Genomic DNA, 15,418 nt, shown 5'->3' on the forward strand with positions numbered 1-15,418 from the left:
CTAGGATGGTTGCTTTAAGGACCCTTATCCCTGTTGATTTCAACGTCTGTTTCATTTTGAGAAGACGGCACTGATTGCCTTTTCTCATGAGTTTGGGTCATGTTTTCCTGTTGTTTTTTTTTTTTTTAACAATTTTTAATTTTAGAGTAGTTTTATTTTATTTTTATTTATTTTTAAAGAGTGGTTAGCCAGGCATGGTGGTACATGCCTTTAATCCCAGCATTTGGGAGACAGAGGTAGGTAGATCTCTGTGAGTTCGAGGCCAGTGTTGTCTGTGTAGCAAATTCCAGGCCAGCCAGGGCTGTATAGTGAGAACTTGTCTCAGAAAAAAAATTCATTTAAATTTTATTGTATGTGTATGAGGGTTCTGCCTGCAGGTACATATGTGCACCATGCCTGGTGCCCACGAAGTCCAGAAGAGGGCCTCAGATCCGCCTGGAACTAGTGTTACTATGGTAGTGAGCCTCCATGTGGGTGCTGGGAACCAAACCTGGGTCTTCTGGAAGAGCAGCAAATGCAATTAACTGCTGAGTCATCTTTCTAGCCCCGTTATAGTAATTTTAGATTACATCCTGAGTTTTGTAAAGATTCGAAGAGAGTCTGGATTCTATTGTGTTTCTCAGAAAAGAAAGATTTTAAATAACTGGCCACTAGCTCGCCCAATCTTCAGTTCCAAACAGCATCCCCCAGGCAGGCACTATAGTTAGGATTACTATTGCTCTGGTGACCACCGTGACCAAAAGCTACTTGGGGAGGAAAAGGTTTATTTGGCTTATATATCCCAAGTCACAGTCCATGGAGGGAAACCAAGGCAGCAATTCAAACAAGGCAGGTAGAATCCTGGAGGCAGGGGCTGATGCAGAAGCCATGGAGGGGTGCTGCTTACTGGCTTGCTCCCCATGGTTTGCTCAGCCTGCTTTCTTATAGAACCCAGAACTACCAGCCCAGGGTGGCACCACCCTCCATGGACTAAACCTTCCCACATTGATGACTAATTAAGAAAATGCCCTAAGGCCTGCCTATAGCTCATCTTATGGAGGCATTTTCTCAGCTGAGGTTCCTTCCTCTCAAATGACTCTAGCCCGGGTCAAGTTGACATAAAATGAGCTGGCACAGTGTGCAACAGCTGAGATCTTGGTCACTTCTTGGAGCCTAATGTGCACTGCTTGGCATCTTTCCAGGGTATTTAGCATCCATGAAGCACTGGGTGCAGTCCCCCACCCTGCTTCTCCCCCAGCCCCCTCTCTGCCTTAACTGAGTGTCAGGGAGCCGTGACTGGTTTCACACCTACCGTGAGCTGATGGTGACCCTGAATCCCTGCTTCCCTCTCCAGGTGTGTGCTACCACGTGCTCAGCCACGAGAACACCACTTAATGCTTAGGGCTGCTGTCCTGTAACGCTATCTTTGGGTGGAGGCAGGGGGATACCTTTTTTCACCTCCCAGCTGCCACTGACTGAATTTTGCCCTCTAATTGCTTACGTCACAAGAGAGAAATCTTTACGCAAACAAAGATTAGCTGCCACACACAGGTCTGATGGAGGGAAATTCCCTCGCATTCAAAAGCTAAAAAAATACAAGTTGCCTTGTGCTGTTTCTGTCTTTTAACTGTTCAGTCCCCTCCAGTTTCTGCCTGATTTTTGGTAATTTCCAGTAGGCTCTTCTTTGGAGGGTGAATGGGTAATGTCTAGGGTTTCACAGTTGTGTGTAGGCAGGAAGGTTGTCCAACAGGAGTACACTACCCTGGCTTGTTACACAATCTTGCTGAACACAGCTTTGTCCATTCAGGAGTCCGCAGAACCACCCACCTTCCTGCTTCTGGTGCAGTGGATGACAATGAACACTCATTTGCTGACTAAGTAAATAAGGTTTTACATTGAAAACAAAAGTGAATCGGTAGAGAAAATTGCCAGAACAAAACCCCAAATTAGGCCTGTGGAGATGGTTCAATTGGTAAAGTGCTTGCACATGAGAACCTGCTTTTGGAACCCTGAACCTGTGTGAAAGCTGGTCATGGTGGCACACACCTGTAACCCCAGTGCTGGAGAGGCAGAGGCAGGTGGACCCTTGGAATTCATTGGTTAGCCAGCCAGTCTAGCCAAATCAGTGAGTTCCAGGCACAGTGAAAGACTTTGTCTCAAAAAATAAGGTGGGGAGTGATGGAGTAAGATGCCAGACATCAACCTCTGATCTCCCTCCTTCCCCCTGCATGTGTATGTGAGCATGATGTGTGCGGGCGCAACACACACACACACACACACACACACACACACACACACACACACACTCACACACACACACACCCCTCCAAATTAGTTACTTGTTAATGACCGGAGATAGGAACTAGAGAGAGATGCCATCATTTGAGGGGAAATGAGAGTGCCTCAGACATCTGAGTGCAAAGAACCATAGTTAATAGAGTGAGCCCTGGGTTTTGACTCAGGAAGCTGAATTCTATTGCTATAGTAACATGGCTTCCTGCAATGGGACTTTCAGGTTCAAAGGGAATAGAGAAGCCGAGGTCTGCTCGGAGTTCTACACACACAGGAGGAGGGAATCAAAGGGGAGAACTCTGGCTGCAGATCACAGGAGAGGGACAGAAGTGCTGTCCCACAGGCCGCCACGGCGTGCGTCTCTGCATGGTAACTCAGGAGGTCACAGGTACAGTGCCCGGAAACTTCAAAACCTGCATTTGGATTAAAAAAAATTCATCAGACTGGGGAGGTTCTAGAAATCTCCTGTTTCATGTCCCAGGCAAGAGAGGATCAGACAGTCACTGTTGTGAATCTGGTCCAGGAGTTGTTCCGAGAAATGAGAATGAAAAGTCACTCACCAGAAAGGGAATATTTGGCCATGGAGGCTGATCCCCTAGGGCCTTGAAAGGGACAGGAGATGAAGGTTGGAATGAGGGACACCGTTTCCTGCCCGAGCCTAAAATTCAGTCAGTTCTAACACTAAGTGAAGTTCTGACTTGAATCAGCTATTTCTTACTCTTCGTGGATTTCATCTATTTCCCTTAAGAATCCCTCTTCTAGCCAAGTACCATATAGTCCAGGCCTGAAATCCCAGTATTTGGGAAGTGGAGGCAGGAGAATCAGGAGTTCAAGGTCATCTTTGGCTTCATAGTCAATTTCTAGTCAGTCTGACTCAAAACAAAGCCAAAAACCAGAACAAAACAAAAACCAATAAACAAACAAGAATTATTCTTACACCAGTCAGACTTCAGAGCTCATCTTCTTTGCTTGCCTTTTTTTTCCTTTTATTTTCCAGCAGGGGAGATATTAAACATACCAAGCAAATGGTTTAGGCACCAATCCATCAAACAGATGGCAAGCTGATAAAGAAGAGAGGCCGACACAGAAGAGCTGGGACACAGCCCTGCTTACAAGTGCCCTAACCTCTCCCAGTCTGTTTTCTGTTCTTGTTTTGTTTCGAGACGCTGTCTCATATATTCCAGGCTGGTCTCAAATTTGATATGTAGCCAAGGATGACTCTGAGCTCTGAATCCACCTGCTTCTACCTCTGCTGTGCTAGGCTTACAGGTGTGTACCACCATAACTAGTGTATGAGGTGCTGGGGATCAAACTCAGGGCCTCCTCATATATGCAAGAAAGTACTCTACCAGCTGAGCTATAGCTGCAGCCTAGTCATCTCCTCTTTGAAATGGAGACAATATCTACATCTTCAGAACTGTTGCACTACTCCCAAGAGATGTAACGGTGGAGCTTGATGTGGGGAGGGGTGCTAATTCGAGAGGCTGCCATTGTTTCTTGGCATGCTTTCTCCATGAGTTCATTTCATGGGCACAGATAACAAGCCCTGAAAGGCTTCCCTTTAGCTGAGCTAAGTGTGTGTTTCACTCTGTAACGATCTTGACAGTTACCTTCTCGCTTGCGAATTGGTCTGTCTGCTTTCTTAACCAATATGTCTTCTTAGTTGTCTCACTGCTAATGCTGTCGGCTCTAAAATCTTGTGCTTCACGTGGACGATCTTTTAAAACGCTTAGGTGCTTTGGGAGTCTCTCTTCTTTCCTTCCACTGTTGTTTTTGTGCATAAACTTTGCATTTGAATCCCAGATCAGGCCACTGACTGGCAGAAAGCTGGAATCAACTTGGATTCACTCTGGCCCTTCCCTCTCCCATCCAGTCCTCCAGGTAGGACCATCTTCAAACTCAACTGCTTCCTTGGCATTATTCTACACACCTCAGCAAATGGTTCATATGAAAAGTCTTGTAAAACTCTCATCCCGGCAACTTCCCAACTGGCTGAGCCTGCCCCTGGCTGCAGGAGGAGGGGCAGGGGTGGGGTTGCCACAGCTCTCTAGGGCTGTTTCCCAGGAGCCTGCAGTAGAGAGAGTAGTCTTGTTAGTGATTGGACCAGAGTGCTCTTCCTCTTTGCTAGGGAGGCTGTGCAGCCCACAGTGCTGAGGACGGACAAGCCAGGGATCTCTGCATCCAGATGGAGAAGGGTATCAGGGTATCAGGGGGGCCTTCAACAACACGCTGTGTCTCTGTCCTCCAGGGACAGTATGAGGAGAGGAGGCAGTCAGCTGTATGTACTGCCATTTTGTTGTAGTTGCCTCAAGAAGTCACTTTCTAGAACCTGGCCTTGAGCACCTTAGCGCGATGGAGCCTAGTTCCTTCTGCCCCCAGGGGTAGGTGAGCTGCAGATACCTTCGGTTCTTGTCCTCCTCTGAAGTGACAGCGATTCTGTGTTGTTCAAATGAGATCCTGGGATCTGAGAGGCCCTTCTGTTTGGTTTGATACCGTTCTAGACATTTGCGTTTAAGGCTAGAGGACTAAACTGTTCTTGCATGTATATATGTGTGTGTGCTCACGTGTGTCCATGCATGTTAAAGTGCATGCGGGTGCACATGGAAGCCAAAGGTTGGTGTTGAGTGTCTCCCTCTGTCACTCTCCACTTTATATGCTGAGATAGGTCCTCTCACTTGAACTTAGAGCTTTCCAGTTGATCTAGTCAGTTTGACCTAGGGGTCCCCTGTCTTCCCCTCCAGAGCACTGTTGGTGTGAGTTCTAAGAATCCGAACTCTGGTCTCGTGTTCGTGCAGACAGTGTTTTGCTTACTAAGCCATATACCCACACCAAGGACTAGAATTTTGAGGAGAGGGAGAGGACTGCAGAGGAGGTGATCCAGACAAGACTAGCAGCCATCACTAACAGCCATCCCTTGTTTAAGGACCTGTGATCCAAGAGGATGTTCTGTGGCCACAGGTGGCCTGCTTTGAAAAAAACTCTCCCTCTAGCTTCGGAGGGAGTTTTTCTGTCCCTGCACAGGGGTGGGGGTTCGACACCCCCAATCCTGGAGGAACTGTGCTTGTAATATGACCCCCACTTCCCCCTACTTAGCTATTCTAGAAGCCTCTTTGGGAGACTGGTGACTGTGATTGACGGGAGCACATGGGGTGTTTGCAGGCATTCTGTTAGGTCTGTCCCTGTGTCCCTGGCCTTTGCACATTCCTGTGTGTCCCCTGTTCTCCTCTGTTCCCACACTGGCATTCTTCCCTACAAGTGGTCTGGCTTCTCTGGGTTCAAGTGTCTAATGAGAAGCCCAGCGTGGAAGATTGATATGTCCGCGGGCTTCCTGCATCCACTGGACCATCGGCCCCTTTGAAGTTTTCTTAGAAGCCTAAGAAGGCCATGTCACCTTTACAGGAGAGCCAACCCCAAACATCAAACAGCATTCTGCTTGAAATGGACCTGACATGTTTCTATGTCAACTGTGGGGCTCCAGACGTGCTCAGCAGAATCCTTTCTCCTGATAGGATGGTTTCCCAGTCCAGCCAGGGTTGGGGTTCCTGGGCAACCTGTCTGCCACCCCACTGGATCTTGTCTTTTTGCAGTCTAACGGGTGGTTATTGAGTTCCTGGGGACCCCGACATGGTTCCATGGCTGGCCCCTGTTTTTGCATTAGAAGGTTTTCTCATGCCAGGCTGATGCTGCTTTTTTTTTTTTTTTTTTTTTTTTTTTTTTTTTTTTTTTTTTTTTTTTTTTGGTTTTTCGAGACAGGGTTTCTCTGTGTAGCTTTGCGCCTTTCCTGGAACTCACTTGGTAGCCCAGGCTGGCCTCGAACTCACAGAGATCCGCCTGGCTCTGCCTCCCGAGTGCTGGGATTAAAGGCGTGCGCCACCACCGCCCGGCGTTGATGCTGCTTTTTTATACCACCTATCCATGAACCTGACTCTGCCTGAAGCTGGAGCAACCAGAATCCTCAGATAGTCCAGACAAAGACCATTAGTACCCCATGGCTGACCACGCTCCGTTTCCTGAGACAGCTCGGTCCATGGATTGTCTGGTCATTCTTCATTCCTGTGGGTTATGGATCCTGCTCATACATTTGAAACCCTGTAAATGGGCTTCAGGCCACGGGTCTGGGGCACAATACAGAGATTGGAATGAAGGAATGTACCTGGGAGAAGGGAGTTGAGGAGCAGGCCCGTGAGGACCCTAGTCCCTCATCAGATTTAGAACCAGGAGGCCTGTGTATGGTTAGTGTGCCCAGAGTCTAAAAGGGTCATCTCTACAGGAGTAGGACAATCAGTGTAATGAGTCCCCTGAAAATGGGGCCCGGAGGCACAGGGGTAATTTCTAATTCAGATATCTGGAGCACCCAGGGCCCAGAAGTCTCTTTGCTCACGAGTGGAGCGTCTCCGTATTGATGCTGTTGTTCAGACGGACTGTGGGTGGGTGGGGGTGCGCATCCTTTAAGAGAAAAAGCACGTCCCCAGTGAGAGCTGGGAGGAGGCACCGGGGCTGTTTGTTTTGTTTTCTTTTCCCCTCGTGCTCAGCAGTGCAGGAAACACGGGAGAAAAGCACTCATGGCCCTTCCTCCGGAGCCTGCCAAGACAGAGGAGAAGAATAGCCGAGAACCAGGAAAAAATGCCGAACATTTTCTTTAACAGTGTGAACTTTGAAACTCTCTCTCTCTCTCTGACTCATGCTTGAAAGTCTCTTCAGTTTGAATTCACCTTCCCTTGTGTTGTTTTTCTCAAACCAGTAGGCTTGATTCCAAAGATGTGTCAATCAGCTGCTCCCGTGGGGGTGGGGGAGTGGGAGTGGGGGTGGGAGGTAGAGGGAGGGTCCTTTCTCCCAACTCAACAGACATGGCTACTGTAGGAGCCCAGCCTTGACCTTCTGCCCTCCCTCAAGGCTGGCCTTCCATCAGGACCCATTGAACCAGAAACGGCCATTGTAGGAGAAAGTACAGTAACATCGGTAATAGCCCTGCATCTTTAAAAGCATCCTTGCCAAGTGTTAGGATGTTCTGGGTTATCGGTAACTGCCTTACATAATAAATGGGGTTTGTTGGCTTGGCTAGCTGGAATCCAGCGACTCAGTGATTACAGGACCCCTGCATGTCCTGTGCCGTCCAAGCATGAAGACTGCCTTCAGCAGCACCTTCCCTCAGTCTTCTGGCTCAGAGGGAAGAAAAGGTTTCTGGCTGGGCCACCTTAGGACGCATGCCTAACATAGAGCCAATCTCCGTGTTTGGGCTCAGGCATGGAGAAGAGCCAAGTTTAGACTCTGCTAGATGATAGGCAAGTTCAAGGTCTGAGGGGCAAGGTGACAACACCTTAGCAGCCCGTTCCTGCTTCTCCCAGGACCCAGTACCTTGGCCTTTAACTTCCTGTTGGTCACAATAGAACTATTTTGGTACGTGGCCCAGATGTTGGGGAAGTTCAGTGCCCCACCCTACTTCCCCTGGCCTCAGATTCTTCTCACACTCAACATACTTCCTGGATGACTTCATTGCCTTGGCCTGTGCAGACCCCTCCCATGCTCATACCCCTAGCCCAGCCCCCTTTATGAGCAGGGGTCCAACAGGCCTGTGTGATAGTCCATTGGTACTCTCACCACACACGAGGCTTAAAATATTTCTATTCCATGCTGGGTTTACCTCTAGGCCTGGCTTCCTTGGGGATTCCCCTTAAAGTACTGAGACTATTGTTCTCCCAGGGCCCGGTACCCTGCACTGTTTCCATTGTCCAAGTGTGGTTTGGGATGCAAGAGTCTCTTGAAGACGCCACTTTCCAGCTCAGTAGAGCCCCGGATTCCTGGGCTCTCCCAGCACCCAGGCCAGTGCCCTTCCCAGGGGGCCCACCTGGCTGCTGTTGGCCGCACGAGGCAATTCTTTAATTAGCCTGAGCAGGGTTTTCTCAGATGGGGGCGGAGGAGGTGTGTGGGTCTATTGGGGGAAACTAGGTCACCTGAAAACTAGCAGTCAGGAGGGAGCTGTCCTGGGGCGCTGCTCCAGGGAATCCAAGGGGTGAGGTAGGAGGGGCTGATGGGCAAAGACACAGAAAATATGCCCTGGCCCCTTTTACTGGCTCTGGGGAGATGCTGTCCTTATCTTTCTCTAGGGGGCTGGGTGACTGTCCTTAATTTCTTGGCCCAGAGCAAAGAGGGCAGGGCAGTGGCACGTTCTGTCTGTCTGTCTGTCTGCATCTTGTGGAGGGAGCACCATGCCGGGAGTCAGGCTCCTGCGACAAAGCTGCCACCCATTCTGCACTCCATTGCCTATTTTGTCATCCATCAGCTGGACAGGGGCCATGTCTCTCCTCATCCCTTAGCACAGCCCTGGCATGTGGCAAATGCTTGGGAAATATTTGTTGAGTGCATATGGATCCTTCTAGGGCCGGGGCTGCAGCTCAGTGGTGGAGCACTTGGTGAGCATATGCAAAGTCTTGAGTTCCTTCCCAGCTAAAACTGAACCACAAGACACGCCCCGCCACCACCGTGTGCATCTTCTCTTCTTAGACTGTTGTCATGAGAACCAGTTGTCACTGTGAGGCGGCTTCCCCAAATGTCAGTGACTTCCATCTCCTGCCAACACTGAGTTCTGCCGTTATTTCATTTTTCTTTACTACCAAGTTACTAGTTGTAGATTGAAATGGAGTTATATAAAAAAGGAAATTTCATGTCACTGCCATAAATAAACAGTAACTGTGAAAACAAATCCACGGAAAACCAAATGATGTTTTTACATTTTCATCTAAGTACCATTGCTGTCCCCTTCCCCCAGGCTGGGAACCTCAGGGGGACTGGCTGTGTGCTTACAAAGGGGACTGGCATGGCTCTAAAGATGTTACCACCTGTGAGCATCAAACTGAGGAGGAGAGGAGAGGAGGAGAGGGGAGGGGAGAGGAAAGGAGAGGAAAGGAGATTACAGGCCTGTACTACCAGGTTTGGTTTCAATAGCTTTTATTAGTGTGTATTAAATGTACAAAATAGTGGTTTTTATTTGAGTCAGTTCCTTTTCCATGCTTAGAACTCCTGATTGAAATGATGGCTGAGGAATGTTTCATTTTTGATTCTTATTTATTATTTTGAGATACGGCCTTATACTATTAGCCCAGACTGTCTTGGAACTCACTGTGTAGCCCAGGCTGGTCTCAGATTCACTGAGCTGGCCTGTCTCAGCCTCTTGAGTGCTGGACTGGATCACAGGCTTGAGCTACCATACCCAGCTAGGAAGGTGTTTGAGAAATGGAGAGCATTTTGGCATGTAGATGCCTGGCATGACTTATTCCTGCTGTCGCTTGGCATGTTTTGGGGCCCTCCTACAAGTGTGTGATCAGCGTTGATAATGAAGACGTAGATGTGTGTGTAGCCAGAGCACTGGAAGACACGGAACACTTAGGTGAATTGGTCGCCAGTGGAAACTCCTCCTCCAGGGAGTGATGTAAGCATGCCAGTCTGCTGCCTTTGCTGAGGGCTTGCTGGGCAGCTCACAGGCCTATCCATGCTGTGGGGTGTAAGCAGCTACGTCCTGCTCTGCGTTGTGGAGATTCCAAGATGGCCAGCCTTCCTTTTCTGTGTTGAGTGGATCTCTGATGTTTGGATGCTGCCGTGTCCCTCTGCCTAATACAGGGCTCCAGACTCAGTGACTACAGGAGCTAGTGATGGGTGACACTTAGCATGAGGTCTGGTTGGGTAGGATGGTGGTAGGGACTGGGATGAATTAGAAGGTACATGCTCCATTAGAGGGTACAGCCTTTCTCTGTACCTTTTGGTGGCTGCCATGTGAGTCTGTGTGGCCGATCTTGAGATGTTCTAAGAAAAGCTAAATACCTGATATTAGATATAAAAACTCCAAGTTTTAAATGTGAGTAATTAATTGAGATGTTGAAGATGGTGTGGGCTAACCCCAAGCAGACTGATAAACATGAATGGACTACAGGAGGTTTACTGATTAAATCTGGCCTGTAGCATACCTCTTGGACCTCAAACTTTCTTGATCTCTTTAGTCTGGGTAGCCCTGTCCTCTCCAGAGGGCGTGTGTGTGTGTGAGTGTGTGTGTGTGTGTGTGTGTGTGTGTGTGTGTGTGTGTGTGTGTGTGTGTGTGTGTGTGTTTGAACCCAGGGCTTCATGTGTGTTAGCAAGCAGCCCAACAACTGAGCTACATCCCTAGACCACAGCGCTTCTGTTTTTAAGCTGTGTGATGTTGGGCAAATGACTTTATCTTTCTGTTTTCTTTACTTGAAGACAAACATGACTGCCTGCTTCTTTAAGTTGCTGAGAGGATTGGGTGGGTTTTTTGATTGACAGGCAGGAATCTTCCAGAAAGGAGAGCTAGTTCACCCCCCGCCCCATCTACCTCTGAATCAGGCTATTCCTGGGGCAGGTGTTCACTTGAAGAAGAAGAGGCAAAATTAACATCTGGTGGTCCAGCTCCAGGGAGGCCCCATGTCACCATGACACCGTGTGTTGGTGCATTCAACTCCATTCTATATGCTCAAAAAACCCGGCCACAGTATCTATGTCCGTGACTGAAGCACGAAGTAGGGACAACACTGAGAGCTGCCAGGGAGCCTGGCTCATTCACGCCTTCCTGGAGGAAGGAAGGACAGGTACAAGCCCTCTGGAGAAGAGAGTGGCGATTTCTTTAAAACTAACTGGGGCAATTGCCAGATCGCCTGACAGTTGTGCTCCGAGGGCATGTGCCCATGAGAAATGAAAACGTATGCTTACACAAAAACCTGTCCATGGATTTCATAGCCGCCAACTGGAAACAACCCCGATCTTTTCCAGGAGCTGGATGGGGAAACAAATGAATGGTGACGATGGCCTACTAGATAGCAATAAAAAGGAAGGAGCTGTTGGCACACACGATAGTTTGAATGAACCTCGAAGGAATGATTCGTGTGGAGTGAAGAAAGCCAGTGCTCAGCTCTCACTGCTTTCTACTCCTGTTTCTATAGTGTTGTTTGAACAGAAGCCTAGAGATGGAACAGATTATTGCCAAGGGCTGGGATGTGAGTGGGTTTGGGGGTGCTTAGGAGAGCCATTGGGAGGTTGCTGGGGGGTGTGCTTGTGGCTGAGGAGCGGTTGACATTTTACTGTGGTGGCATGCACTGATGAAATTACTTTAGAGGAAACCTACAAATAAGAATCCGTAACTGGGGAACATGGATTACAATTGGGGGGGGGTGTCGTGTCCATTTTCAAAATAAAAGGTTAATTGCAAAAATTTAAAAAATGTTATATTTTATTTTAATTTTTTTTTTACAGTGTTAGGGATTGAACCCAGGTTTCATGCATGCCAGACAAGCATTCTACTCCTGAGCTAAAGTCCCAAGGTTTCTTTTTTTCTTTTCTCACCCTCCCCCTTTTGGTTTTTGTTTTTTTTCTCTGTGTAGTTCTGGCTATCCTGGAACTCACTCTGTAGACCAGGCTGACCCCGAACTCAGAGATCCACCTGCCTCTGCCTCCCGAGTGCTGAGATTAAAGGTGTATGCTACCACACCAGTTCGCTTTCTTTCTTTCTTTCTTTCTTTCTTTCTTTCTTTCTTTCTTTCTTTCTTTCTTTCTTTCTCTCTCTCTCTCTTTCTCTCTTTCTCTCTTTCTTTTTTTGTGTTGTTGTTTGCTTGCTTGTTTAATTTGGAGATAGGGTCTCAATAAGTGGTTTAGGCTGGCCTTGAACTCGCTGTAGCTCAAACAGGATTGGAACTTGAACTCCTCCTGCCTCCACTTCCCGAGTATCTGGGATGACAGACTGCCCCCAGGTCCAGCAACTCAAAGTTACTTAAAACCAAAACCAAAGCAAGGCAAAGAGTATGAAAGCCAAGCAGCGTGTTTCCTCTTGAATCTTGACCTTGGTTGATTGACAACAGAGATTAGGCCCGCCCAGTGGCACTGTCAATTTCTTCCCTCTCCAGCTGCTGCTGGCTTATCTTCGGTGTCAGGGATTGAGGGAGACAGGCCCATTTGACCTCCTCTTGGCTCCTAAGGGGCTGGACTGGAGATCCCTCATGGTTGGCCTCTGAAGGAAAGGCAGTCTGGAGGGAGGATATAGAAGCAAAGGACCCTAGAGATCAACAATGTCTTCCTGAAGTTCAGGCTTGTTTGATTTCCCTGAGAAGGCAACATTTATCTATCTATCTATCTATCTATCTATCTATCTATCTATCTATCTATCTATCTTGCATCTTACAAATGTGGACCCACCCATCTTTCCATGTCTCCCAGCAACCTGAGACAGCCTTGCCTGGTGGGTCGAGGGTGCCCTGCCTTCACGCCTCATCCATCCCTTCTTTTTTGCTAGTAGATATGCAACCGTGGCCAGCTCCTTTATTCCTTGAGGACCCTGGGAATTCTGGGAGTGACAGAGCATTTTGCAGATGAGAATATAATCTTCAAGAGGCTCAAGTGATTGTCCAAAGACCTCTTTCCTTTGCCTCAGAAAACCCAGGGGTCTGTGCTAATGTGAAGCCCACTTGGTTCAAACTCTGAGAGCAGATGTATGTCCTTTTCCTTTGAAGGTTCTCCAAGGTGTGTGTGGGGTGAGGGGGACTTAAGCCAAAAGTTTCCAGGTCGAATAGTTCAGCAGTTAGTAAACTTTTGGGTTTGGGGAGCACTTTAACCCTTGAAATTCAGGATCCTAAAGCTCTTTTGTTTATGCACATTGCTTATTTTTAATGTTTTATTTATTGTCTCATATTTATTTTATGAGACAATCTCACTATAGAGCCCAGGCTGGCCTCAAGTTAAACCAAGGGCTGGCTCAGTTGGTAAATGTGCTTGCCACCAAGCCTGATGACCTGGGTTTGATTCCCAGAACCCAGAACATGATGGAAAGAGAGAACCAACTTCTGCAGGTTATCCCTGGACCTCCACATGTGCATCATGGTGCTGTGTGCCACAGCACAAAAGAAATAAAATGTAAAGAAGTATAAAGCTGTCATGTGTTATAACCATGCTGGACATTTTGATGAAAAAAAACAACTGTCCTAAAACAAACAAAAACAGAGAGTTGCCGTTTCAAGCTTTGCACAGCTGTCTCTGCTGGGCTCTCCCCCTGAGTGTCATTAAGTCCCTTGATGGGTAGCGTTAGGACCATGGCATACTAGGGACAGAGGGAGGGTGGAAAAGGTTAGCAGTGTCTTCCTCCGTTTATGTAAATAGTTTTGACTTTGTGGAAGCCTTGAAAGGGCCTGGGGGGGGGGGTTCCTCTACAGGGCACCTGGGCCACACTTTGAGAACCACTGCAGTCCTACCTTACATTGTCTTGTTTCCTTCCAGTCCTGTTTGTCCATCCTCATCACAGCATGCATGTCATGTGGAGAAAATTAGCGAAGCTTAAGTGCCTGGCATTCACGTGTCTGAGGACCTGGTGTCTATTTGTTGCCTGTTTATCTATGTATTTATTTATTTATTGACCAGATCTCACATAGCTCAGGCTAGCCTCAAACTCATTATGTAGCCAAGGATGACCTCAAACTTTTGATCCTCCTGCCTGGACTTCCCCAGTGCTCACATCACCGGCATCCACTTCCATGTCCTATTTGTACGGTGCTGTGGCTGGAACCCAGACTTGGTTCTTGCCAGGCAAGGAAGGAGCCAGCTGACCCCTGTTCCCAGCCCCCAGGGCTTCTATTTGAATGCTGTACAGCCTGGGGTTTCCTGGGTTCGGTAGCCCCCATGCTATCCTGAGCTCCAAGATACCCTCTGGTTCCAGTGTCACATGACTTACTCCTTGAAGTAGGATGCCTTTGTACAAGAAAGCTGCAAAGATCAGGCTCTTGTTAGCTAACTGTGGCCTGAGAGGCGGGCAGGCACCGTCATGCAGCAGAACTTTCCCGAATAATGGAATGGTCTCTATGTGGGTATCCAACATGGGAACCACTAGCAAGTGTGCACTCAGATGTGGCTGTGAAACTACACTGTTTTACTTCAATCAATGCAAATGTGTGTGAGCACCACCGCCTCAGCTCGCTGAGGCAGGCCTTGCTGGGACTCACACACCACTCTTAAGGATCTGCACGTTTGCTTTTGGCACAAATGCAAAGAAAACCTCAAGGGAGCATTGAACTCTGGGCAGGGTGGTCGGGGTGGCTTTCTCTACCATGCGATGTGTATTCTCGGGGCTGACCAGTCCATGTCTGTGTCTGTCTCCCCTCTCCAGGCCCCACCATGAGGCCCCAGCCCCTCGGGAGCCCCCGTGCTCCCCTGGCCCCGGGCGCACCGTGCTAGCCCCAGGCAGGGCAAGGGCAGGCGCGGGGCCATGGCCAGCCACGCGGACCTGCTCACAGAGCTGCAGCTGCTGGAGAAGGTGCCTACGCTGGAGCGCCTGCGCGCAGCCCAGAAGCGCCGGGCGCAGCAGCTGAAGAAGTGGGCGCAGTATGAGCAGGATCTGCTTCACCGGAAGCGCAAGCATGAGCGGAAGCGCAGCACAGGTGGCCGTCGCAAGAAGGTGTCCTTTGAGGCCAGTGTGGCGCTGCTCGAAGCCTCACTGAGGAATGATGCTGAAGAAGGTAAGGTCCCCTGCTCCAGAACCCGGACTGTTGCAGAAGCAGGCAAATTCTTCTTCTACACTTCTACTCCTGAGGTCAAGTGTGGGCCAGCCCATCTGTCCACATTAGGAAGAAGATGGCCCTAGGAAAGGCCTCCTGAGACAATCTCGTGTGACCCAGGGTGGACTCCACATGTAATGCAACTGAGTGTGACCTTTAACTTCTAATCCTCCTGCCTCCACTTCTCAGGAGCTGAGATTGCAGGTCTGTGCCACCACACAGCCCTCCCCACCCCCAACCTTGGCTTTATCTTAGACGGCTATTTTCATTGTTGGAGACAATGAGTCCGGCTTTTGCTAATGAATACAATAACAATTTCCCTTCCCTCCCACAAATATTTACTGACAGCCTGCTTCCTGCGCACTGGCACTCTGTGCAGAATAACGCGGTATCCCGTTCCTCCCCCCACCCCAACAGCTGGATACTCCAGGATGTTGCATTTCTCAAACCCTTCTCTGTGGTCCTCACTCAGCCTGTGGCATGCTGTTCTGGTGTCTTCTTTTTCATGCTGGGAGGGAACCCAGAGTCTTACAGAAGGAGCCAGCACTCTATCACAGAACCATATCCCGGACTCGGTTCTCAATTCACTTTCCACTGCCATATCCATGGTG

General features: G+C 48.8%; 1 protein-coding gene across 3 annotated transcripts in view; it reads left to right on the top strand.

Annotated features, from left to right (window-relative positions):
- Positions 1–15,418, top strand: part of Ppp1r16b (protein phosphatase 1 regulatory subunit 16B) — a 100,604-nt gene that overhangs the window by 14,598 nt on the left and 70,588 nt on the right. For all 3 annotated transcript variants that reach the window (XM_052726478.1, XM_052726480.1, XM_052726479.1), the window contains exon 2: positions 14,420–14,768. In XM_052726478.1, the coding sequence (XP_052582438.1) occupies positions 14,519–14,768 (250 nt within the window). In that variant the 5' untranslated portion in view covers positions 14,420–14,518. The remainder of the gene's footprint in view (positions 1–14,419; positions 14,769–15,418) is intronic.

Source organism: Peromyscus californicus, unplaced genomic scaffold (assembly GCF_007827085.1).
Source record: "Peromyscus californicus insignis strain IS unplaced genomic scaffold, ASM782708v3 Scaffold_7__1_contigs__length_154581171, whole genome shotgun sequence".
NCBI lineage: Eukaryota > Metazoa > Chordata > Mammalia > Rodentia > Cricetidae > Peromyscus > Peromyscus californicus.